Source organism: Scatophagus argus, chromosome 3 (genome assembly GCF_020382885.2).
Source record: "Scatophagus argus isolate fScaArg1 chromosome 3, fScaArg1.pri, whole genome shotgun sequence".
Classification (NCBI taxonomy): domain Eukaryota; kingdom Metazoa; phylum Chordata; class Actinopteri; family Scatophagidae; genus Scatophagus; species Scatophagus argus.
Window position 1 is genome coordinate 14522313 of NC_058495.1, and position 26225 is coordinate 14548537.

Below are 26225 nucleotides of genomic sequence, written 5' to 3' on the forward strand. Positions count from 1 at the left end.
GCCCGATGATACTGTTGCTACAACTGCAATATTATAAATAAATAAATCAACTCCCTGCTAAAAACTTTAACACTATAGAATTGCATAATTAGAAACTGTCTTTGCTCCTTCAGATGCTGGCTCTAATAGAAAATCGCACTTTCAACGAATTATCTGACTGATTCACATCTACCAGTGAGTTTTGATAGTTTGGAGGTTATATGAATGGCTGCCTCAAATGTATAAGAAATCTGTAGTCTCTAATGTGGCGTATACATGATTCAAGCCGTAAATAGACTAAATGTAAAACGCACAATTCGTCACCTACTTTTGGGAGTCTGGTATTTACAATTTGACCCCATGGACATAATAAAGAAATCATCTGCCATTTTCACATCAAGGAGAAAAAGTCAGTTAATACTGATCTCATTTCATTCAGTCAGAGCAGGCCTACTAAAATTTCTTTGGATGCGCTGCTTAAAGACAATTTAGGTATACATTTTAAAAGAATTTATCTGTCCTGTTAATTTTAGGTAGAAGCGCGTTCATGACGAGCTGAAGAACACGGGTGGGCTTGTTTTCTTACACGGCGTTGCTCGGCAGCGCTTCTTTTCCCAATCGGATTGTTGCAGTAATTGAGAACTCCGCTCACTCGGGCGGCACTCGGGCCAAACGTTAAGTCCATTCATATCCCTGCGCGAATAAAAGATTGTTAATGTTAATTTTCCGAAGAAATTCTGTGCATTTTTTTTCTTTTAAACTGCTTACAGGGCACACAATTTTGTAAAATAAATAAAGTGAAATAAAACTAGACGTGGACGAGCTTTATTTTTGATTAAAAATATTTTGAGGGCGGAGCGGATAGCACTACTTCTCGCGGTACAACCTCTTCCGGTCCTCTTTCCAGCTTCCCGTGCAACATGGTGAGTGTGTTTCGATGGCGGCCAGATGGCAAAAACAGAATAAATTGACGTTTTATTCGAAAAATCACACATAATTTTCTCTTATTGGTCGTTTTAACCACACAACTAAACCCCAGTGTGAAAAATGCTCCTTAGATGTCACTCATTTTGATTAAAAAATTAGTCTAGGCCTGATGCTAGCGTTTAGCAGGCTAACCGTTTTGTGCATGTGTTCTTGTGAAATGCCAAGGGATAATGGTGCTGTTAATGTACGGAGAAACAGCGTGGAAACTTGGGTTTGCTGCCTATGTTACTTTCTGATGATAATGTCGACTAACACGTCTGTTAAATAATACGAATTTTTAAAAACGTGGTATATATGTTTTAGTCCTGTGTTGCAGTGGCAGCCGGTTCGAGCCACCGCAGACATCACGTTTATTTGATGATCCATTTTATTAAGCGACTGGATAGCAGCCACGCCAATAAACACTGATGAAACGTTTCTAAATAATTTTTGTTTTGTATTGAGAGTCCGAGCACCTAAATGTATGACTTTGTCTTGACATCCCTGCATTATTTCCTGCTGCTGTACTTAAAACTACGCTTCAGTAGAGGTTGAGTGTCAGAAGCAATGTTAAGTTTTACTCTCAATAGTTAAACCTGTGGGGGAGAAACAATCATTACGTGGTCTGTTTTGTTTACTGTTAGTGCTGAAATGTTTAAGAACTTAGGTTTATATATGAAAATACCTTCTAGATTGATTTCTTTCGTTTTCTGGGGGTGCATTGATATTCATTGATATTGTATTGATATTCAGTACTCTGCTCTAGTTGTGAGGCTGCAATTTGCATATTTTTTTAAATCTGTTTTATAGACCAAGAAGAGGAGGAATAACGGTCGTGCCAAGAAGGGCCGTGGGCATGTGCAGCCCATCCGCTGCACCAACTGTGCCCGTTGTGTCCCCAAGGACAAGGCCATCAAGAAGTTTGTCATCAGGAACATAGTGGAGGCGGCGGCCGTGAGAGACATCTCAGAGGCCAGTGTCTTTGACTGTAGGTGTATTTATTTTGTTTTTTCACATCTCGCTTCTCTGTCAGCTGCTTTTTGTATTTTGTTGTCCTAATCTGTGCCTACTCCACTGTGTTCACTCTGCAGCTTATGTTCTGCCCAAGCTCTATGTGAAGCTGCACTACTGTGTCAGCTGTGCCATCCACAGTAAGGTGGTGAGGAACCGCTCCTGTGAGGCCAGGAAAGACCGCACCCCACCCCCCAGATTCAGGCCTGCAGTGAGTACCTTACACAGGACTTTGCTCAGCACATTCAGATCTGTTCAGTGTGAGGCTCTACAGGGTCTAGAAAATTATTTCAGAGAAAAGCAGGACAAACACGGTTGCAACTGTTAACATCAGTGAGGACTTTTCATGGTCAGCTTTTAGAGATTCAGGTTCCAACACTTCAGTGTAACATGTATGAACTGCAACATTGACCACAAGAGTTGATATCAGATATTAATCTATTTTTGTTTTGTTTTTTTACAGGCTGGTGCACAAAGAGCTCCTCCAAAGTCCATGTAAAGCAGAATTTGAAGATGCTGTACACCTGAAGAATAAATTGAAAAATCTTGACAAAAACTTGGATGTGTGAAGCTTGTTTTTAACTAATCATTTGTTGAGAATGTGTTTTAGGAAAGACATGCCTGTCAAGTATTTTATTTTGAACAGACTTTCTTACAGTACAAAACTTACAGTAGTGTAAGATCGAATTAACGTAAATGCATAATTACATATGATACATTTAAAAAGGCTCTGCAGTTATTTAAAGCGATATCAGACCATTTACAGGAGTTGGGAGGTAACAGTAAAACTGTCGGGAACGAACAGTGCAACAAGGAACACAAAAACCACAAAAGTAGCTGTTTTTTGTTTTTTCTTTCTGAAGTACAGGTTTGAATTATAAAAAAGACACTAACCAGTTGTGTCCTTATGACTAAAATGGAAAGATGACTGAGGGGGGGGGGAAGTTAAGCAAACATCATTGGTACCACATGCATCACATTTAGAAGCACATTACTGTCTGTTGCACACAGGTAAATAAATCTGAAACCAAACTCAACTTGTGAACAGCAAAGGGCAAACAGCAAGTTTTTCCAGAATTTGCTGTCCTAAATGCAGAACTATAAAATCTAGCTCCCAGATTTTCTTTTTTATCATCATATTTGTCCAGTATTTGACATGCTCAAGACTGACTACATGGCTGAGGGTTTGGGTTTTACACTCTGTATGTCTAGTTCTTTGGCTCCTAGCAGTCTACCTTACAAGTTTCCTTGATGGATGTCTGGTCATCCGATTGTAAAATTTGCTTGTTTTGGTTTTAGGTATACAGCTGCTGGTGAACAAACATTTACAAAGATGGCCAAAATAATATGAAGCTAAATATGCAGGACTTTTACAACAACGGGAATACGAAACTTTACTGTTAAATATGAGAATATTAACTGTTGAGACAAAAAAAAAAAAATGCAGAAAAGACCTCAAGCCAAAGGCACAATAGTACAGTTGGTTACATAGATATCACTGGAGAAGAGTCACATCTGGGCCTCTGCGCAGATAAAAGTTGTTTCTCCAATCAAAATATACACCATGAAGTAAGATGTAATCAAATGGTTGAAGCATTTTTTGCCCATACAGACTTACACGACAATTTAAGCAATTTTCAATGACAACTTTGGTGTCACATCATTTATGTTAAAGCCAAACTGTCAGTGTTTTCTTGATTAGGCTGCAGACACAAGTTCAATTCACAACAAATGTATGTCCCAACAGGACTCAACTGCATTAAGGCAAGTCCCTTTGATTATTATTATTATAAACAACAACTTTGGAAGAAGATTTGTTTAAACCAACTATTTAAGTTTGCGTGTTTCAATACTGGTGAGAAAACTGGTGACAAGGGACTTTCTTTCAAATCTCATACAGCAATGTGCACCAAAACCACCAAGCAAAACATGCAGATGCACTTTAAGATGGAATTCTAATAACGAAAATAAATTGAGGTAAGCATTTACAATATTTATTTATTTTGAAATAATGATCTCATAAAATGATCATTATTATTAAAGATAATAATGATCTTTTATTAATGTCTTCTGAAAAGATGGAAATAACTCCCGGGAAGAAAAGAGACCATTTTAACACCTACAAGGTTTTACTGACAGCATCTAAAACAGAGAATTACTTTGCAGCTCCTTCATAATTCATACTGCATGTACAAATATATCCATTCACTTTAACCGTTCTTTCATTTTGCCACTGCAGTAGGGAAAAGTGCTTAACAGTAGTGGTTCTTTGGCTCGGCAGTGGGGGAACCTTTATTTGGTGCTATACAGAACCACACTCAGAGTGATCTAAAAATAACAGGAAAACCGTTTTATTCCTCATCATAAAAACAGTACTTGAGAGCTTCTGCACATATAAAGCACTACTTAAAAAGGTAGGATTCAGTATATGACAGAACCAAGGAGCCATTCACAACACTAAAACAAGCTTCAATAGTGCAGCGGTTTCTCTTAAGCCTTTTGTTGATGCTGAAAAAAAATGAGGTGCATTTATGAAATAAAGTCAAAATATCAGTTTCAGATATCAGAGTGGATGATTTTCAATAAAACAATTTTGTTAATTGGCTCAAGTCAGCTGAAGACTTTGTCTATAGTCAATATTTTTTCAGCCTTAAAGGCCATCAGTGGATCTATGAATTAAGTCTATCCCAAACTTGACCTCTGTTGCTTTAAATTGTGAAGTACATGGGGGGTACATCTCATCTACAAATATCTTGTTTATCAGCACAAATTAGGTATTCCTTTTTGTGCCCAATTCTGTAAGCTAGACTTAATATTAGTGGGATAGTATAACTTATTGTGCTTAAAGTGTGCAAAGTCAAATATTGACGAGGAGTGACAACAACAGCTATCTCTAATGTTTTAACATGTAAACAGACAGAATCAAGGGCTGACAGCTTCCGTTAAACTGACACATTTATCAACACACATTCCTGGGCCATATTACCAAGCCAGGAGAATTAAGTACAGATCGCTCGTGACAAAACTGATTCTGAAATAAACACCTGTTTCACTCTCACACCAGTGACTGGTGACTTTGTGGACTGAAATTTCAAATAAAACATCTCTTTTTATTTTTTAAATTTAACCTGTGAGGACGGTAGTAAACTACCAAACTACACTGCACCCATTCATGTCTTAGCAGCATGTGCTAAATCCCACACACATTTTAGTCTTTGATAAATTAGCAGAGTCTGTTTTTTTTGCAAACAGCTTAATTAAAATCAACCCTATTTTTGTTGAATAGGGGAAAATAAAAATTGATGTGCAAAACCAGAGACTTTATAACATCTGTAACACAACTTGAGTGAGCAAATTGTTTTGTAAATCATGATAGCTAAAATTACCCACAATGATCTGTTTCTAGATTTAACAGTAGGTAGTTCATGTCCTTGAGTCTGGTCAACAAAGTGTAATTGGGGTGAAGAAAGGCACAATACAATGAGATATAACAACAAAATGTTTTTTAAATATAGCATAAATAGATTAGCGTTGGTTTGCAGTGGTTTGATGTAGTTACGTAAAGGAATTTGTTCAAGACCCTAACCTCTTCTGTAATCTTTAAGATTGTGGCAGTGATACTTCTTTCCTGGTGAGACAAACATCCCATCAGCTTCTCTCACATTTTGACAGAAATGTGCAGGTCATTAATGTATTCCATAAAATAGTTTAATATAATCATAGTATTCTGGCAGGTATCAGTGCAACAAAAGCAGTCATATGGAAGAAAAACAAACACGTCATACATGGCCCCACTCAGCATTCACACAAAAGGCCTTCATTGTCCACTTTACTTATTCACTTAAAAAAAGAACAAACAAACAAACAAACAAAAAAAAAACAAAACACAGGCCCTCACATTTTCACACAGACAGACAGACACACATACAGATCTGTCCACCCCAACCCCGTTAAAAACAAAGTGCAGTTCTAATTTACGAACAACCATCTACATGACTTGGACCAGGTTTCTGTGTTTGGTCTGCACTCTTCAGTTTTCATTATAAAAAGCTGTTTACTGGATAGAATCAGTGTTTGCAGAACACTTATATTTCTTAGGGAAACATTTCATTGAAAGAGTGCATTTAAGAACAAGGCGTTCAAAACTTCAGATTCCACTGCAGACGAGCCTATAAATTTCACATAAGCTGTTTTATGTTGCCTCTGTTAAAGTGCACAAGAAGGAAACATTTTCAGGTTATGGACAAAAGCCAGAATTGGTCAACCACAATTTGTGCATCAAGTTTGAATCCTGAATTTTGGAGCAAGGCACATCTGTGGATGAAAAAGTGCATTGGCTCTTGATCTACTTTAGAATAGGTTTAATTAAAAGTGCATTTAAACTGGATTCATTGTCCAAAGTGCAACGAAAATAATAAGGACTACAATTATCATTTCAGAAACACACATGAGCTTGTCATCTGTGCTGGTACATGTTAGTTGTACCAGTGCCTCTTTGAAGTATTCACATCAGTTTCATGTCATCTGTGTCTCCTCTACCTTTTGTGCAGACCAAACCCAGCCAGGTCCTTGTCACAATGTAAAAATAGCACTAGGTAAAGCAGGATGTCCACCCTTTATCTTCAGTCAAGGATGTGCTCCCCACGGACAATGTGTGAAGAAAATTCATAGCGGTCCTGGCTGCGATGGCCACAGATGTTACACTCAAAAGGCTGGCGAAAACCGTGGCAACCCATATGGATGGTAAACATGACATGGTCCAGGAAAAGCACGCGGCAGTGCTCGCAACGAAAAGAGCGCACGGCTCGCCCCTCCCCGTCAACAACCCGAAAAGCCTCCCTAGAGGTGGAGGAAGGTGCTGTAGGGGAGCTGGGAGTTGGCGCGAGGGCAGGAGGTGGGAGGGCTGAGTGGCCCCCATCCTCTTTTTCCACCTCCCTGTCTTTGGCGTGGTTGGGACTGTGTCTGTCCCGACTCCTGTGGTGTGCGATGGTAGGAGTCGCCGCGTGATGGTTATTGGAGTGGAGAAGGTGATGGCCATTGTTACTGTGCAGGGTCAGAGTAGGAGCAGTACTGTTGCACGGCTCATCTGGCATGCTCTCTGTGTCTGTGGAGTCCTGACAACCATTGCTAGGTGAGGGCACATGGCTTTGTCCCGCAGGCAGGTCTTCATGACCCTCTGCTGCCTCTCTCCCCCCTACACCCACAGCTGCTATCCCAGCTCCAGTCCCTGTACAATCCAGCCTTGGGCCTAGAGCAACAGAGGTGTGAATCGAGCTGTGGATGGGCCTGAGTTCTGATAAACATGAGGGGTGAGTGGTGGGAAGGTGTAGAGGCCTCAGTGTGTCTGATACCCCTCCTCCTCCATTACCTGCTATACCGGCATATTCTCCTCCCAGACCAGGAAAGTGCGGGGCTTCAAGGTCCCCTGTGTGAATCTCTCGGTCTTTATCCAAACCAGCACTGAGCTCATATGGTGCATCTTGAAGGTTCAGGCGTATGTGCTTCTGTCCTGCAATTAAGAAACAAAAAGAAAAAAAAACTAGAGGTGGGCAGGCTGCTTACACTGAAGAACAGACTGGATTCATCCTGAATGCCATAATTGGTTGGATTATGTAACCACTGTTGTATAGACTACAACTCTCCTACACCAGCTTTGTGCACCCGTAATCAATCAACATAAAAACGAGGCACAACACAGTTTCTGATTCACTTCGAATCTATGGCAAATCATATGGCTTTTGTAAGCTGTAAGCTAGTGGTCACGTTACCAGCTCAAACAGATCAATACTATGTGGTATCCTATCCAAGCAATTAATGTTGCCTTCACAGTTTCCCCAACTTGTCCACAATGAGACCAAATGCTCACCTACAAATTTCTGTGGTGTGGATCTCTTGCGTTTGGTGATGCTGTTTGCGAGCCGATCGATAAATGCCATCTTTTCTGAGGAGGGTTGCAGTAGAGAGTCTGGTATAAACTCTAGCTCTCTCATCTCCTCTCCTGCACAAAGTACAAACAAACTGTAATGTTTGTCATTACCTAGATGCTTAGATGGAACCATCGTTTACTAAGTGAGGTATTGTGTCCATTAAAAAATGTTTACTTCTAAGATATCATGAATGCAATAAATGGTACCTGCATTCTGTGCACTGGATGGCTGCTGCGACTCCAGACTCTGTAAGTAGCTGTGGCAGCGCTCACGGTGCTCCTCCAGGGTGCTCTGCTGCTTGTAACTCCGGCCACAATAACTGCACTTGTAAGGCTTCCCGACAGTTGGAGAGGTCACTGGGTACAAAGTAGAAAGCTAGTATTATTATTGTTATTGCAAACGATCATAGAATAAATAAAATCACTTAGACTTGAATCTGTTCTACCTGCATGAGTACGAAGGTGGCCAGTGAGCGCATCTCGTCTTCTACAAGCATAACTGCAGAAAGGACATTTAAAGGGCTTCTCCCCTGAGTGCAACTTGATGTGGCGAAGCAGGTTACCTTTTTGAGTGAAGGAGGCGCCACACTGATTACACTGGAACGGTCGCTCACCTGTGGACAGATGAAACCTGTCAACCTAACTTAAACCTAAACGTGATTAAAGAGAATTTGTGGCATTAACTTAACTTTCTTTGAAGTATGAATGAAATTCACAAGTGGTCCTGATATGTCGTAGGAGTCATGCACAGGTAGTCTAACTGTCTCCACATGGGATAAAAACAATTACTTCACCTTTAATTGTAATACACCATGACCATTTGTACGTGATTTCTTCTTATCATCCATTGTTGCATCTGTCAGTGGAACATCACTCACGACAGACTAATAAATTTTGCTCTTTTCCAAAATATCTTACCTCTTGACCACCTCTCATATTACTAGATACCTTTGCTTTAGAAAGACTTTTGTAGAATCTAATTTATGTAAACATCTCCCTCTGGGAGAGGCTCCTCTGATGACACACCACTAACAGCTGTACCATTAATATTTTCTAATTGTTTCAGGCCCTCTTATATTACTGACAATGCTAAACTTGTCACCTTTTTCTCTAATGATTTCTGACAGCAGAACTTTATATAATAAAAAATAAGAACGAGAAAATGTTATTGTTCTTACACCTACATTCATCTGCAGATCTACCAAGACATTCAAAATATTCACCATAATCACTGCACATTTTTGTCTTTTAGTCTTGACTGATACTAGTTTTTGTTCTTTAATTAAAGTTAAGGTTAAGGTCTGGAGAAGAGCTGCTGGCAGAGTTGGGGCGTCCGGAGGAATAAGCAACCAGATTCTGCTCTGATCCAGAGACGTCTATCAGTGGGAGGAGAACTTAGAGTTTACTTTATTTACTTTTGGGATTAGAAAGTGGATTTACCTTCATTCTCATTTCTCAACTTGTCTGCAGCAGTGAGCTGCTGTTCAATGTACTGTAATTAGTGTAATTAAGTAGTGTAATTAGACTGCTGACACAAGGAGAAAATTCACTTTGCTTTCTGCGTGAATGCGAGCACAATCTGAATCACATTAAAGAAGAAAGACAGCTGATTGTTCAGTCTCATTCCCTGGTTTTCAGATACCAAAGCTTTGAAGCAGGGATCAGAGTTCACCAAGAGGTCGTCTACTTCATCTTCTTCTTTTGACGTTTATTGGCGGTTGGCAAACAACGTTATGGTGCATTACCGCCACCAACTGGTATGAAGTGTGGATCAAGATTCCATTAAAAATAAAAAAAACAAAAACAAACTATATCTATATTCTCTTAATCAGACCAATATTGCAAGATAACGTAATAAGATTCGATAACAAACATCTCCTGAGTTCTTTCTTAAAATATCTATAAGGTCAAACTGAACTTTTACTTCCCTAAGACTTTTAATTAACTTTATTCTTTCTGTCTCATATTTCTTACACTGGGCTATCATTTCCTCATGTTCACAAAAATCACATCTGCTTGTAGGATGTTTTCCCATTCTGTATAATGGACTGTTTAGACCAGTATGTCCTAGCCTAAGCCTTGATATTATCCTTTCACATAATCTATTTCTCCCTGCACTCCTCACTTCTCCCACTTTCTTCTGAATTCCATAAAACCATCATCATTTTATCTCTTCTTTCCTTCTCCAAGAGTTGTTATTAAACACAGATAATATCTGAGTTTATTTTTCCAATCTGTCTAGGACTTTGAAGTCTTCCAAAACATGTGGACTGGCACCTATTTTAATGGAAACTCTGCAACAGATGAGTGCAGAAAAAAAATGTGTATGTGACAAAATTACTCTTACAGTTACATACAACAAAACCCAAGATATGTTTTGTATCGAAACTAATCTTTTAAAAAAAAAAAACTGAATGTAGGTTTTCTCACAGATGACTTATCTGAACCAAACTGGTCCGTCACCAAACTAAATGTATGCGTTCTTATAGAGAAGACCTATCTAAACTGAACTGTTCAGTCACCTGTATGACTGCGTTTGTGGACCATGAGGACATTAGGTCCAATGCAGATCATTCCACAGATGTCACACTTAAGCTTTCCATTTGGCATTCTGGTGGCTCCAGTTGGCATGATGTCAGGATTGGTGGGTTCCCTGTAGCCTCCGACAGCCTCAGATCCCTGCTCTGGAACACTTTCCTCTACCCGCTCCCCTCTTTCATCTTCAGTACTGCGTCCTGGGTCTTCATCACTGTATAACTCCACTTTAATAGAATTGGCTACAGTGGCAAAAGTGCAAACATAATCAAAGCCTTAAAGAAGATAATATGTAGACCAGTGTTTTGACACAAGACACCACGGAGTGAGTACAAGTTTACATGTCATCATTTATGTGATGACAGTAGGGCTGCCTCAGTAACTGAATCTCGAAATCTCATCTAGTCAATCATTAGATAGAAGCATTTGCAAATATCTGACATATCACAGTAATATTAGATATTACTGTGAACCAAAGTAATATTAGATATTACTGTGATATCTCTCATGCTGGGAACTATTAAAGAAGTGAACTGAAAAACAATAAAGACTTTGAGCTTTGGTTAGCCATCTTTTTTGTGGGATTCACACACTCACTGACCACTGATGGAGCGACTAGGTGAGGTCTCCTTGCTGTTCGGGGTGCTCACTGTTGGACCTCCCAGGGCTCCAGAAAACTCCCTTTCCATTGATGAGTCTCCACTAGCTACAACCAAAAGGGAAATAAAAGCAAGATCATGTCATTTGAAGAACATGCCTACCTGTGAAGGTAAGTATATCTGTGATGATGAAATATGGGTCCTACCTGATATGTAAGATCGGCCATTGCAGTCATCAGCATCCATACTAGATCAAGCTGAATACTAAAATAACAGTAATGTCAGAGATTACGATCCGACTGATTTCCCTTTCTCACAGACATTATTTCGAGCGCCAGCTCATTCAAACATAACTGAACACAAGTCGACCACATGATTACCCCCATACTACAACACCAATTAATTACATATAAAAAAATATATACTAACACAATTACAGGTAGAGGTCCAATTTTACAGCGTACTGTGAAATGAAAAAACACTGATGCAAGTTAAGCTAAACTGGCATTGCGTAAACCCCAGTTCATAAGTTATGTCACTTTCAAAATAGCAATAACAGTGGGCATGTCAAATAACTAACGTTGCCGTTAAGTTGTCTGTGCAATTTAAGTAAACCCAAGCATTGTCACCTACACTAATATTTAACTGGAACACGTGCGCCTGTCGCTAACAATAAATGTGCTGAAGATTAGCTGATGAGTTCGGCTTAGTTAAACATACAAGAAAGTAATCAACTAGCATCTAAGATAGCGCCTACTCAAACCTTGTCGTTAGCGGTCACAGATCAGCTGATTGACTAAGTTGTAATTTGGTTGACCCATGACAAATTCAATAAAGTACTTAACTGTTAAGATGTTAGTATTACGCTAAATTAACATTAGGCTCATCTGATGAAAATTAGTTTGAAATACAGATTGCAATGGGGAAAGACAGCGTTAATTTCAACGTTTAACAACATAGCGATGGCGATGAGATAACCGAAGTTTACGGATCGGCCTTAGTTGCTAACGTTAGCTTACTGTATATCATGGTAATTACCGTTAGCCAAGTTAGCTAAACTCAACAGTGCAACGTTACACTTTACCATCCTCGACAGCATACTAAAAAGCATGGCGCAAAGTTACAGTGGAGTAATATGGGCGATGGCGCACGCTAGATAGCGCTGACCTGTAATATTGATTGGCTGACTAACGCCAAATTGGACATTCGGGTCTATACAGCGTCTTGTTTGACGCTAGCATAACAAACCAACGTTAGCCTGAACTATGTTAGCTAGCTAGCCAGCCTTCACAGTCAGTGTTTCCTAAACGGTTGCTATGGCACCCACTGCCTCCCAAATGCTATGGCTAGCCAGCTAGTGGTTAGCTAGCTAGCTAGCTCTCCCTGAAACCTTGAAGCTCACTTTTACAACACAACACAGCGGAGGCAGTCAACTATAAAAAGACTTGTACACTTGTCCGTTTCTTTAAGTATCAGTTACATTACCTGTGCCTGTCAGGGCCGAGACTGTTCTGTATTTTCATCTGCCTGTTTATGACGGCAGCATCTCCCGGCAGCGTTTCCCTACGGCTTCCAAACAATTTCCGGTTAGCGTTAACGTTAACGTTACATCCTAAATGTTGCTGCATTTCAGCCACCAGCACTGAGCAAGCATGCGTGTGTCAGGACTCTGCGTGAAAAGCATTTGGACTGAGCAACATCAGATAATATATTCAGGAGGCATACAAATACCAACATCACTAACATGAACAGACGGTGACTTAGCTGTGATTTGTGTTCTGTTTTGTGCAACTCTTAACTAAAATACAGACGACAGTTTCAATACAGACAATTTTCAGTCTGTCCTTAAAAGCTGCAGTGGCCATCCTTTTTCGTGGCTCCATATGGAAATTGTGTCAGAAATTTCAATTAAAAAAAAAAAAAAAAAAAAAAAAAAAAAAGATTGTCGCATATATCCAACTTAATAGTGAACCACACCTTATTATGGTGCTTGACTGTTTCAAAGCTGTCGGCTTTTAATAACATTTCCTAATATCTGGAACATCAATTCATTCAATTCATCTATTGAAAAAAGTGTCATGACATATACCACCCACTTAAACATTGCTACAGACCAGTAGACCTCCTTAAGGAAACAACACTGCCAAAATTCATTGAAAATCTCAGTTATCAAAATTTATGAACCCGTTTGCACAGAACAAATATGGTTTAGTATGATTAAAAACAATAACCATGGCAATACATCTGAAATTTCAGATAAGGTCACATAATTTAATGGGTCACAGAGTATGGTGTGTGCATTACAGTAAGGCCTATGTAGGGTTAAGCAGAGAAAGAAATTGTATCGTGTTGAAAGTGTTAAGTCATTTCTAACGCTACAGTTTGGGGAAGGACACTATGTTGACTCTAGAATATGACCCCATCACAGAAAACAGTATGTGTGGTTATATTGTTCAGTTAAACAGATATTCATACATACCATTGTAGAAAACGCAAAGTTTGCAGTGAGCTATGACATTTTTGTGCCCAAACATGTTAGCTTTGATAAAGAAACTGAATTGTGTGCACGGCTAAGCAAAGTGAACTAAGAGATTTATTGTTCACATGATAAGAGGGTAGAATGATATAACTCAGGATTCTCCCAAATATATCTAAATACATCAGTGTTTAACAACCATTCAGAAAGATGGCAGGTCAGACTGGCATAATATACATCAGACATTATTCCATTTAACTTCCTAAACACTAGTCTCTACAACATTTTCTCAGATGGGTTTTCCTGTTCAAATGAGATCATATACGTCGAAAATGTAGCATTTTACATCCATACACCTGAAAGCCTCTGTCAGTGTTGTCTTATAGTAATCGAAAGACACACTCGTCGATATGAAAGACTGAAAATTTTGACTGGTGATTGTAATCTAAAGGTGAGCCTGGAAAAGTCTAAAAAAAGACAATCAGAAACATGCTGGGACGCACAAAGAGTGACCTCTACTGTGCAAACTGCCCAGAATGAATGTACGTCCATGTCAGTTGTGACGTATTCTCTGGTTTTACGACGGTGTGCACATGGCAGTTTCCGTCAGTTTGACTTGCAAATTGTAAGCGCGTTGAAAGAGCGTTTTTCGTTTACAGTTTCCGTTTAAACGACATTTTTATAATTTCCAGCGGTCGATCGATACAGATTATTGTATCGGATACAGAAAAAGACCATTTTTTGAGATAAGTACAACTTGTACTTGCTGTACCTAATCTCTGAACTTTCAGCTCGAGGCCCACTACAGAGCTCGAGCGGCAGCTCCGAAAAGTTTGTTGTTGTCACGTGACTCGATACGAATGTGGCAATAAAAGTTTGCTTAGATAGTAAAACTAAGTGGCATACTATATTATCAAAACTTATCGAGGACCACTTTCACCACAATGCCTCAACCAAAACATCGAAAGATTGCTGTTATAGGCTACAGGTCTGTAGGTGAGTAACGTTAAAGCACACGATCTCGTGCACAGCTAATGTTATTCGGCTAGTTGGCTAACAGGCTAACGTCCTGGCTTTGTTTTCCTCTTGAATGTGTCCGTATGACACCAGTACGCTAGATTACCTTTGTTCGTGTGTCCTTGTGTTACATGTGGTTTCTGGGCAGTAGATTACCAAAGAATACCCAAGTCATATTTGTTTTACTGCAGCGTTATATCTGAAGCCTTCTGTTGTTCGTTGTAATGTGTTCTGCGGAAATAAGGTTAACATTCGCTCCGTCGATGACATCCTGGAACAGTGCAAAGTGGCGTGTGTCCAAACCTCGAAACATTTACCCTAGCGTGTCAAACATAACAACGATTATGTAATGTCCATAGTTTAAGGAGATCAGTCTGTAGCCCAACGTGTCAACATACCAAGTCATTACTAGCCGTTTATGTTCTACAAGGTCTTTATGTGGTTGATGTTGCACCAAAGTATATGACCAGTCAGTTTCTGTAACTCTATTACGATTCTCAGCTGTACTTAAAAAACTTAAAGTTGTTTTGCCACTGTAAACGTTTTTATTATCTTTATCATGTTGTACTTTATTGCTTCTTTTATGTGACAACAGTCATTACCAAAAATAATGCTTTCATAGCATTTACGTAAGGTCATAAAAACTTTACGGTAACAAAAACTATAGTGTGTAGGTCAATTTAATAGATCACAGTGTATGGTGTGTGTGTATGTTACATTTATGTTTTGCATTGTAGAGGCTTGTTAGTAAGAAAGAGAGAGTTCTTAACATTCTTTTGAAATGACTTTCCCACACAGGAAAGTCATCTCTTACGATACAGTTTGTGGAAGGACAGTTTGTTGACTCCTATGACCCCACCATCGAAAACAGTAGGTGTTGTTATTCTGTTGTTTGTAAGATATGTCAGCAAAGAAAGTTGCAATCATTTTGGCCTACTGTACAGAAACGTTTTTTTAAAACTAGTTCATCCCTCTTTCCAGCCTTTAACAAATTGGTCAGCGTGAATAGTCAAGATTTCAATCTTCAGCTGGTTGATACAGCTGGGCAAGTAAGTTTTTTATCTATCACCATCTAACACCATAACCACTAAACCCAGCACTTCTGATCTGCTAAATCCCAGTATTCAGCTGTAGGCACTGCACTGACAAGTTGTCTGTTTAACAAAAAGTACCAGTTTTTCTAGAAGCTGGAATTTTATATGCCTGACTCCATTTAATAATGTGTTGTGTTTGTCATACCCAGTGCGATTATCACACTTCTTCTCTGTCTATAGGATGAATACTCAATTTTTCACCAATCCCACTCAATGGACATCCATGGTTATGTCCTTGTTTATTCAGTGACTTCCCTGAAAAGGTGAGTGGATGGTTAGTTTTCATGTTTGTATGAATAATGTGGCATACACTGCTAAAAAAATATTAGCTAGGTCCATACTATATGTGTCCTACAATTGATGTTAGTATTGTATTTTAATATATACAGACTTAAGCATTCTGTCTGTGTTCAGTTTTGAAGTTGTGCAGGTTCTTCATGACAAGCTGCTAGACATGGTTGGGAAGATTCAGTAAGTTTATTTAAACCTTTTAAAATTAAATGCTTCCAGAAATGTCTTTCTTGTTTTTTTCCATTAACAAGGATATTTTCTTTTAAGGGTGCCAACTGTTCTTGTAGGGAACAAAAAAGATCTCCACATGGAAAGGTAAATGAGATTGTTTAGACTCTAGAACATTAACTGCATACCCTGTCTTCTAAAAATAACACTGGTGCTGCAAAATATGCATTAGCAGTTAATAGGATTCAATGCTAAAGACATTTTGAATGGCTTAAGTGTTAAGAATATGTCTGATGATCTTCTGTATTTTCCTTAATGTCAACAAATTCTCTGAGAGGAGCAAAATTACCACAAAGTATTCCTGGTAACAAGTACTGCCTGTGTCTGATACAGGTTATTCTTCTATGTTGTAAACTGGTGTAGTTGTCCAAAAACATGTTCTCTCATTATGATAAAATGAGCACTGCACTGGATTTATTTTGATCTCGTGTACTCATGTGCTGCTGTAAATACCACAGGATACCAGTGAATATCCAGCTCAGATTGCAGTGTCCAGCTGTTTCAGGGAATTACTTTACTTTGTCCTTTTCTTCAGTTTAAGTAAGTTTGTGTCCTGTTGAACTTTGAAAATCTGAATTTGAGAGCCAGGCTGATGGAAAGGATTTAAATAAGGAACATCATATGGTTGGTTCTTGACTTTTCATTGAATTTGTTGACAGCAAAAAATACAGAATTTTGCCATGTTTATCTTAAAAATACCACATACGGCATATTATGTGGTCTCTCAACATTTCAGTCTCCACCCACTTGACAAATCCTTTAAAAGCGTGCTCTTAGTTATTGTATGCGTACAATGCAAAAGGGAGTTTTATGCTTTCATCAAGTGAGGTTTCCATTTCATTTTTCCCAGGGTTATCAAGCCTGAGGAGGGAAAGAAACTTGCTGATTCCTGGGGTGCTGCGTTCATGGAGTCCTCAGCCAAGGAGAATGAGGTAATGTTAGATACCTTGTTGAATACCAACTCACCACTGCAGTCCACATATTCTGAGCCAGATTCACACTCTGATGACAATATTCTTGCAATGCAGACTGCTGTGGAGGTTTTCAAGCGAATCATTTTGGAGATGGAGAAAGCTGATGGAAATGCACCCCCAGAGGAGAAGAAGTGCGCTGTGATGTAAAATTGTATCCAGGACATCAGTAAGCTTATTTGCTGAAGACAGGAGACACAACTTCACCAGCTTGCCGATTATGACCTCACTGACATCAGGATGCTGCGATGGAGCTTTTCTGCTCTATTCTGATACCAGATTGATTTACATAGCAAGGCAACTGCCCAGGCAGTTGATAAACGATTCCACTAATTGTAACCACAGGGAGAAGTTTCTAAGAGCAATATTGATGTTTGCTTTAGAAAAAGAAATGCCAGCAGTGAACACTTTTCTTTAAGAATTGAAATGTAATCTCTTGACTGGGCAAAATCCTGACTTTGAGCTCAGCTGAATGCTTAGAAAACAAAATAATAACCCCAGACATATTGGTCCCAAAGAAATGCATCATTTGTTTTAAAAGAACATATTAAGATAATAACTTCTTGTAAATCTGATATCTGAGACAACATTGGCTTATGTTTCCTAGCTGTTTCTGTAGTACAGTTTATACACAGTAAGGGCTGTTAAACTTTTTAAGGACTGGTATTACTTCAGCAGGTTTTTGTTCACAGTGATGAATAGTCACAGAACACATTGCTTTAAATGTGGTGTTAAAATGTCAGTATTTCTCACAAATGGTTGGATTTCCTTGAATACCCTGGAATGAGATTTAACATAAGAAATTTCACTGTGGTTTCATGGTTTGTCTCACTGTAGTTTTTATCAACTCCTCTTCAGGTACCTTTCACCAGTGAATATCTAACAGTTCACACTTAAAGCGCTTGTGCTAAGCATATTAGTCCTCTTCCATTGTTTCAACAGTTTAATTTCACCTTATTGACTGTAATAAAGATGTTATCCTATGGACAACCCTCAGAGAAAATTAGCATAGACATGAATAGATCTTTGGTATTTACCAGTTATAGCATTTTTATACAATATAAATAGAATCTTAGAAATTGGTTTGATACTATTGGTTATATCGTGAGTGGTGCAGTTTTGCTCTCTTTTCAATATCCTCAGTAGAGTATCTGATTATAAGTGCATTGTAATTATGAACATTGTTGAGTTGCAATTTTTAAATTGCATTTTAACATAGCAAAAGACTATTTAAATGGCCAGTGGCCACAGAGTTATCTTAGTAATTTTTGAGCTCACGGTTTTGATTTGATAGTTTGTGCAGGCTTCATAAAACCAAGCCAGGGTGGCATGCAGTCCATTCAGTTTATATAGTGGACTGGCTTGACTGTTAGATGCTTGAGATCCTTAATGACTTGTTTTTCTTAGATCCTGTAGCCTTACAAAGATATAACGTGGATTTTTCACCATAATCCTTGTGTTGTACCTGTAGTGGGTATTTGTATCGTATTATCAAGTGCTTTGCTGAGTAAGTAGTTGATTGATGATGGTCTAAGAGAAGCTGGTGATGCTGTGTCTTGTGCCTTACAGTTGTTGAAACCTCCTCATCTGCTTCCCTTCAAGACTCACGGTGCTCTTTAAAGGTTTTTTTTTTTTTCCTTCTGTTGACTTGACTTGTGCAGGCGATGTTGTACACCTGAACACCAATAACCCCTTGTGGGTCAATGTTAATTCAGAAATCTTGCTGTAAACAGTTTTGTATATAAATAAATCTGTTACTCATTTGATGTGTCTTCTTGAGGATTTTGGCTGCATTACTTAGATAGCATAAAGTAGCCAAAAGCAAGGTCGTCTGTACTGCACAGTTTACAGTGGATTGGCGGGGCATAGGTCGAAGCACTAGATTAACAGTTCATTTGTCATACTGTAACTTCACCTGCATCAAAATTGCTGTGTAAAGGTATTTAGACATACACAGGATTATAATACGAAGGTAATTTGAGGTCTACTTCAGACCTGAGATTGTGGTGCGGGAACGCTACGTGTACTACGGTAGCGACTGTACACCCAAGTTGCTCATTGCAAGTCGCAGCGGAAGACCTGTTTTGCAAGATCCTGCCAATTGTAAACGAACCCGGCTAGAGAACAGCGATACGGCGAGTGGAATATGGAGTGTGTAAGTGATCTAGCTAACTTTAGGTTATATAGTTCGTTAGTTTTCAAACAGTCTCTTCCTCCACAAAAGTTAACTAATGTGACTTTCTGAAGCATGCTAACAGTAGCAGCTAGCGGTTAACTAGCTAATTCTTTGCGAGGTTATATTAGTAGAGCAGATGAGTTCACCTTAATGTCAACCGCCGGAAAGCACGTAACGTTTTTTTTAACCTGTGGCGAAAGTAACTATCGCACATTCAATAATGAAATAAGACAGCATGCATAACGGCTCACCAGGTCAAGTGAACTGTAAGCCTAAGCTGAAATAGAAAGTCACCTCGACGCTTGACTAGCTCAATGCTAAAGCTTCGCTAACGTTACTGTTATGGTTTCGTTCAGGGTAACGTTACACTTTTGTTACGACATCTTCTGTCAGTTCGCCAACCAGGTTTCATTAAATTATAGCATTATCGTCAAATTAATCCATTATAACACTGAATGCAACTATGTTACATGTTACAATGTGTAGTCAAGGAAACATCTGTGTTTATTTAAAGTTAATTAATGTTTAATGTTATCTAGCAGTAAAGCAACAGTAAAACTTAACGTGTATACGGCACAGTTTGGTACATCCTACATTTAAAGCCAGTAACAAAATGTACTTTGTGTATCATAGTCCATTGCCAGTCCTGGTTAATAATATAGTGCAACTTGATGAATAGAGTTTATAGCTTAAAATCCGACTTTAGCGTGTATTTACAGCTGACACTTTCCTTCACTAACCACTTTATCTAAACTCAAAGATCTTAATATTAACCTAGATATAAGAGTCAACATTATAACAAAATTATACATAAATTTAACCATATCAAGGGTCATACCGAATCGCCAATCCTAATAATTAAATCATAAGCCTACAGCCTTACTATTTTGCTGGTCAGCCAGTCCTTTTGTACAACTACAGAGACTACACATTAACATTCATTGTTTTGTAGGTTGCCCGGACAAACCGAATTTTAACTATTTTTATTTTTTTATTTCAGATTCCAGCAACTATTGATGATCTTGAGGGGAAGAAGGACCCAGTTGTAGAGGGTAAAAAACTTACAATAAATATCATCATACTAAAATGAGAAACAGTAACGTTTAAACATTTACATTTATGTTTAAACATTTAAACAGCCAAAAGGTGTCCTTAAAAGTCTCTCTCTCTCTCACACTCCTTCAGACCCAGAGCACAATGTGTACACCAGGTTTATGAAGTCTCACCGGTGTTATGACCTTGTACCTACCAGCTCCAAATTGGTTGTGTTTGATACATCGCTTCAGGTGAAACAAAAGGTTTTTAAAAAATGGAATCTTTTTTTCTTTAGGTAATATAGACTTAAACCTTTGGTGTGATTAATATTACAGGTCAAGAAGGCATTTTTTGCTCTTGTTTCTAATGGGGTAAGAGCAGCACCTCTGTGGGACAGTAAGAAGCAGTGCTTTGTTGGTAAGATTAAGTTTTATTTGGCACACTTCCGCTCTGTAAGAAAAAATTAGATAAAGGACTCACTTTATGCTCTTCATCTATCTGGCAACAGGTATGCTAACCATCACAGACTTTATTAACATCCTTCATCGTTACTACAAATCTCCATTGGTAAGATGATATATTCTTCTTGTTTAAATTATAAGATTGGGGGCGGGTGATATGTTTGGTCTCAAAGTTGAGGCTGCAGGTTTATTTTGCTATAGGTTGTGTTTTAACCAATATGTCCCTGAATGTGTCCAGGTTGCTCTTTTTCCGTTTGTATCAAGATCCCCTTAAAGATGTCGGCCTTTTCTCTCATTGTAATCTTTCAGGTTCAGATATATGAGTTGGAAGAGCACAAAATTGAGACGTGGAGAGGTGAGAATCCTTAATGAATACTTAATATATTGTTTGTCATTTATTCTGGATCATTTTTCTTGAGGGTCTTGAAGTACATTTTCTTTTCTTGTTTATAACAGAGGTGTACCTTCAAGATTCTTTCAAGCCCTTGGTTAACATATCTCCCAATGCAAGGTGGGTTTTTTGAAATTATTACTTGGATTGCAGTTTTACTTTATTATTTATGTTATTTGGATCTAATTTCACTTTCCTCAATGCAGAGATGTTGCATACTGGGACATAAAAGTGGTTTAGCCTTATGGTTTAGCCTTTTTGCAGTAACTCTTAAAAGTTGGTCTGTTCCTAGTAGACAACGATGAAGTACACATGCTGTATAGTTACATGTACTACATGTAACATTTCAGGAATCTGCCTGAAATTCTCCTGGCCAGAGTCTGTTGATAGCGGCCAACACCACACTACTGCCTAAAAAGGAGCTATGGCTACAAGCAGTTTTCTGCAATTTTGTGATTGATTGAAAGTTATTAATAATATAATAAATGTATCAATATTTCAGTTCTAGAATTTGGAACTGAAACTGTTAAATAAAGTTGCTGTATTTTTTTTTGTTTGTCCCCTCAACATTTATGAAGTGAATGGTAAAGTTATACTTTAAGTCATTACATTTCTAGCTGGTATACCAACATCTGACGGACTAACACAAGTAATGATCTCGTAGCAATTTTTCATGAATTTTTTTTTTTACTCATCTACCTCATATCACAACATCCTATGCTGAAAATAACTTGATTAATTTGGTCCTCTCTTAACTCCTCTGTGTTACAGTTTGTATGATGCCGTATCATCCCTGCTGAAGAATAAGATTCACAGACTACCTGTTATCGACCCCATGACAGGAAACACACTCTATATTCTCACACACAAGCGGATTCTCAAATTCCTAAAGCTCTTTGTAAGTCCCTCTGACTTCTCACCTCACTACTGCTATTACTACATTAAATACTTCAAATTATCTTCAGTTGTGTTTTCTGTGTTGGAATCTGATAATAGCACCACAAATGTCCAGTACAGAGTCGCTACAATTAAGGAAAAAGTGTATTTTCAAACAGTCATCTATTTACCTGCAGTTTTAATAAAGTTTTCACAATCTTGTATTAATTATTAATTGATGTTTTCAGATATCAGAGATGCCAAAACCTTCGTTCTTGAATCAAACCATTGAGGAACTGAAAATCGGAACATTCCAGAACATAGCAGTGGTCCGTGCAGACACACCGCTGTACACGGCGCTGGGTATTTTTGTTGAGCAGCGGGTGTCAGCGTTGCCTGTTGTGGATGACAAAGGTGTGTGGGTAAACTAACATTTTTGTTGATTTTTCATGAATGACCAGAAGCTTCTTAAATTTTGTCTGTTTATGTGCTGATGTGCTTCTTCTCTCTTGCAGGTCGAGTGGTGGATATATACTCAAAATTTGATGTTATAGTAAGTTGTCTGTCAGTGTTTCCTCATGTATTTCTGCCTTTTATTCACTGATTTGCACATAGGAGTAACTTTGTTTTATTATTGTTTTATTATTAGCCATTAATCAGCTGATATTATGTTCACTATGAATTGTTTTGTTGATTAAAGAGTATATAATTCACAACAGTTGAGCACCAGTCCAAACCCCCAAAATATTCTGTTTACATTCAATTACGACAAGAAGCAAAAAATGTTCACATTTGAGATTTAACCAGCATATGTTTGGAATTTTTCTTTGAAAACTGACTAAGGTGAACACCTTTTCGACCCCATTTCAGAAACGCGTAGATGCTGTGTAGAACATTCATGTCATTTGCAAACCAACTGTTTACCGCATTGACTGTAGACCTCAGAGCCCTTTAAGTCAGTTCACCCGTTCAGTATATTGTCTTTGCATTGTTTTCAATTGAGTATATGTCTAAAAGGATTAGCAAATTATCCCATTCTATTTTATGTATGTTCTACACAGCCTCGCAACTTTTGTTGGAGTCAGTGTTGTAATCAGCTAATAGTTGCAGCTCAAATATAATAAGAGTAATACAGTTGTGGGATATGGCAACATTATCTCTTCAATATCTGAATGCTTTCGGCAGTTGTGGCAGTGTTGCGTTTCAGCTAGCAGGACTGCTTCATGTGCATTACCCACCCAAGTTGTATTTTAGTATGTGAATCACCTGACTGTATTTGTAACAATACGGTTCAATACGAGTGCGGTTTAAGATGAAGAGACATTTTAACGTAAATGTCTGTTTACACAGAACCTGGCAGCAGAGAAGACGTACAACAACCTGGATGTGACAGTGACCAAAGCCTTGCAGCACCGCTCTCAATACTTTGAAGGAGTGCTGACCTGCAACAGGCATGAGACCCTGGAGGCAATCATCAACAGATTGGTGGAGGCAGAGGTCAGAGACACATGTCATTATGCGTCATCAAAGCAGCTCTCTCTTGTGGCCTGGTTTGAGAGTGTAGTGAACTATAGCCTGTGATAAACAATGTCTGAAACCTCCTCCTTCCTCCACATGTAAATCAAAGTCCAAAATAGAGGAACACCACAAACGCTACGTGAAAACTAGATAAGACTACAGCCAGTTTTTCTCCAATTTTGCAGTTCATGGAACTGATAATTATGAAATTAAAAATGATTGCCTGACTCCTAGCTGTTGTGTTTCTTATTACCAATTCTGTCTGTATAGTTACATTGTCATGGATCAAGTCTCCTGGCCAAGGTGGAAATACTATTTTGTGGAGGTAAAAGTAAAGTTGACGGCGCTCCTGTGTGTCTTTTAGGTGCACAGGCTGGTTGTGGTGGACGAGCAGGATGTGGTGAAGGGAATTGTCTCCCTTTCAGATATTCTCCAGGCGCTTGTGCTTACTGACAGTGAAGAGGGTAAGTACAGACTTTTGGAGCTTACACATACAGGAAGCATTTCAGTAGTATTAAAAGCAACGTAAATATTGACAACTTTTCCTAAATGTGTTTATGGTAATCTTTTCTGTCCCCCAGGCACAGCTTGATGAAGTAACTCAAGACAGGGTGCACAGTTTGAAGAGAAGGTCAGAACGACGGGAGAAAGAGAACAGGCATGTGAAAGAGGAATTAAGACTATATGTTGAAGTATCATCATCTATCTCCTGTAACCAGCTTTCCTATACTCACACATGAAGACTTTTCCCTCTCTGCAAGAAGTTTTAGCCACCCAGCAATATAAAATGCTAATAGCACAGGAAATATAAGAGTAAATTGAGCCAAATTTCAAGCCACACGAGAAAGCACAAGAGAGATCTGAAAAGGAACTCTTTGCTCTCAGGATGACCTGAGATCATTCCCACATCTCTGTGACTGTACTTGCCTATGAATAAGGGGATCATTCATTGTTGCGTTGATTACAAATGTATTACCGATCATAAATAAAGCAATCAGTTACCAGCAAAAGAAAAACAAAACAACAATAGCAAAGAAAAAAAATTAACCTGTAATTTTGTGTTGGTAGTATTTCATTTCTGTGATGGGACTAAAATTCACATGCACATAAGCCTGTTTAGGGGTAATTTTAAACACTGTGTAACTTTGTCGCATCAGCATTCAGTGTTTGTTTTTTTGGTATATTATGACATTTGAGTAGTATGTTAACATCTTTTTTTTTCTTTTTTATAACCTTGAGGAACTGCACTCTTCCAATTTGTAATACATATGGATGGACTCATGGTTACTGGTATTTACCTGTGTGAATGCGCCATACATGCAGGATATAAAAACTAGCGATGAGCTAGCTTTGTGTAAAGTTTGTAAAAATCATTTATCTTAATATATAATTCAAACACTAAACCTTGGAGATGGTCAGTAGTTTGTACTGGTTAGTCATATTTTGAAATGGTTTCACAGGCATAAAATGATAAAGGCCTGGTCACATCTAATTAAATTGTGAAAAAGCCAGGACTTTTCCAGGTTTATCTTTAGGACCCGTTGCTCCAGAAATAGCTCTGGATAATTTTAAAGCCAGTTTCAATGAACTGAAAATTTTGATTCATGTCATTTTGTAAACAATTAGCTGCCACAGTTAACAGTGTGTAAAGAATTCAGGTCTGTTGTGTGGACATACAACAAAGCAGCAAACTGGAAGAGCACTTAAGGCTCCCAAAACAACCTCATTGGTGAAGTCTAGAACAGCATAGGAGAATCTGCTGTACAGACGACAGTTAATTGTTGATATTTATGGGTTTCAGGTTTTGCCATTTTGTATCAGTTACCATATTTAACAAGATGTTTAATGGACTGTATATTTCACTTTAAAGACACCTTTTTTTTCTGTCTGTTCTATTACCCACTCTTTGGGTTTTGGCACTATAAGTGTTAAAGGGATTTGTGTATTGTGTGGTCCAAATAGTCAAATTAACAATTCAAATTTTTGTGGTATTGCTCATGTACTGCTTTATATCTTTTTGGTTTGTTATGTAGATGTAACTTACAGTCAGTGATGACTTGTCAGATCATCACATCTTATAAGTGTATTCAACTGTTTTCATTGTCATTTCATTTTGGGGACTTTTGGGGAATAACTAAATACCAGCATTCTCTTCCATTTCCATAATTTAAGTCACGCATATGCCACACTTCCTGTTTTGGTATAGATTAATGTATACAACTGTATGTAAATGCACAAGTTTTGTACTAATCTGCATTGAGATTGTAATTTAAAGGATGAGCAATAAAGTTTCTTTGAGCTTCTTTTAAATGGCATGAATGAAGTGATTTACAGTGCAAATTTAACCTAAGCTAAACTAAACCTGTATTAACTGATATAGTTACATATTTACACATGCAGCTATCATGGAGCAACATAAGATTTCATTTGCAGTCTTGTTTGTGTCCACCTGATGAGTGCAAGTACTGTATTCATACTCCTTTTCGCCCTGTTTTTGGTCTCCACCATCTCCTGAGGGAAATACGTGGCTCTGGAGCTGCTCAGTGTTCCAATATATTCACCAGCGAGTCACTAACTTTGACTGTTGTTTGATGTTGAATAGGTGATGGTCAACTTTATTAATTTATGTACATACATGCTTATTCTGAAATTGATGCCAGTAGCATGTTTCAAAC

General features: G+C 38.3%; 4 protein-coding genes across 12 annotated transcripts; 3 read left to right on the forward strand and 1 right to left on the reverse strand.

Moving 5' to 3' along the window:
- The first annotated feature begins 865 nt into the window (after positions 1-865).
- On the forward strand, positions 866-2512 carry LOC124056473 (40S ribosomal protein S26). The gene is made up of 4 exons (XM_046383923.1): positions 866-902; positions 1756-1933; positions 2037-2167; positions 2420-2512. Exons 1-4 carry the CDS (start codon positions 900-902, stop codon positions 2453-2455), a joined length of 348 nt encoding a protein of 115 aa, XP_046239879.1. The 5' UTR covers positions 866-899; the 3' UTR covers positions 2456-2512.
- Positions 2513-5650: 3138 nt separating this feature from the next.
- On the reverse strand, positions 5651-12871 carry LOC124056464 (zinc finger protein Eos-like). Of its 8 annotated transcripts, XM_046383909.1 has the most exons (9): positions 12502-12858; positions 11223-11280; positions 11019-11123; positions 10405-10659; positions 8329-8496; positions 8090-8239; positions 7823-7954; positions 7325-7465; positions 5651-7204 (listed from the first exon to the last, which is right to left on the reverse strand). In XM_046383909.1, exons 2-9 carry the CDS (start codon positions 11260-11262, stop codon positions 6579-6581), a joined length of 1617 nt encoding a protein of 538 aa, XP_046239865.1. In that variant the 5' UTR covers positions 11263-11280; positions 12502-12858; the 3' UTR covers positions 5651-6578. The 8 variants fall into 8 exon arrangements, with proteins under 8 accessions (XP_046239865.1, XP_046239859.1, XP_046239860.1 ...); XM_046383903.1 differs by having other exon boundaries at positions 5651-7465; positions 12502-12855; XM_046383904.1 differs by lacking the exon at positions 12502-12858 and adding an exon at positions 12184-12460 and having other exon boundaries at positions 5651-7465.
- A 1182-nt stretch (positions 12872-14053) lies between these two features.
- Positions 14054-18856, forward strand: rhebl1 (Ras homolog, mTORC1 binding like 1). The gene is made up of 8 exons (XM_046383921.1): positions 14054-14488; positions 15308-15379; positions 15491-15558; positions 15784-15866; positions 16018-16074; positions 16162-16209; positions 16973-17054; positions 17151-18856. Exons 1-8 carry the CDS (start codon positions 14437-14439, stop codon positions 17241-17243), a joined length of 555 nt encoding a protein of 184 aa, XP_046239877.1. The 5' UTR covers positions 14054-14436; the 3' UTR covers positions 17244-18856.
- Positions 18857-19104: 248 nt separating this feature from the next.
- On the forward strand, positions 19105-25855 carry LOC124056469 (5'-AMP-activated protein kinase subunit gamma-1-like). 2 transcript variants are annotated; one of them, XM_046383919.1, is made up of 13 exons: positions 19105-19248; positions 20270-20321; positions 20455-20555; positions 20640-20721; positions 20813-20871; positions 21075-21120; positions 21222-21276; positions 21928-22054; positions 22281-22446; positions 22548-22585; positions 23383-23529; positions 23915-24014; positions 24132-25855. In XM_046383919.1, the coding sequence occupies exons 1-13, from the start codon at positions 19240-19242 to the stop codon at positions 24140-24142; spliced, it is 993 nt and encodes a 330-aa protein (XP_046239875.1). In that variant the 5' UTR covers positions 19105-19239; the 3' UTR covers positions 24143-25855. The 2 variants fall into 2 exon arrangements, with proteins under 2 accessions (XP_046239875.1, XP_046239874.1); XM_046383918.1 differs by lacking the exon at positions 19105-19248 and adding an exon at positions 19292-19626.
- Positions 25856-26225: the final 370 nt, after the last annotated feature.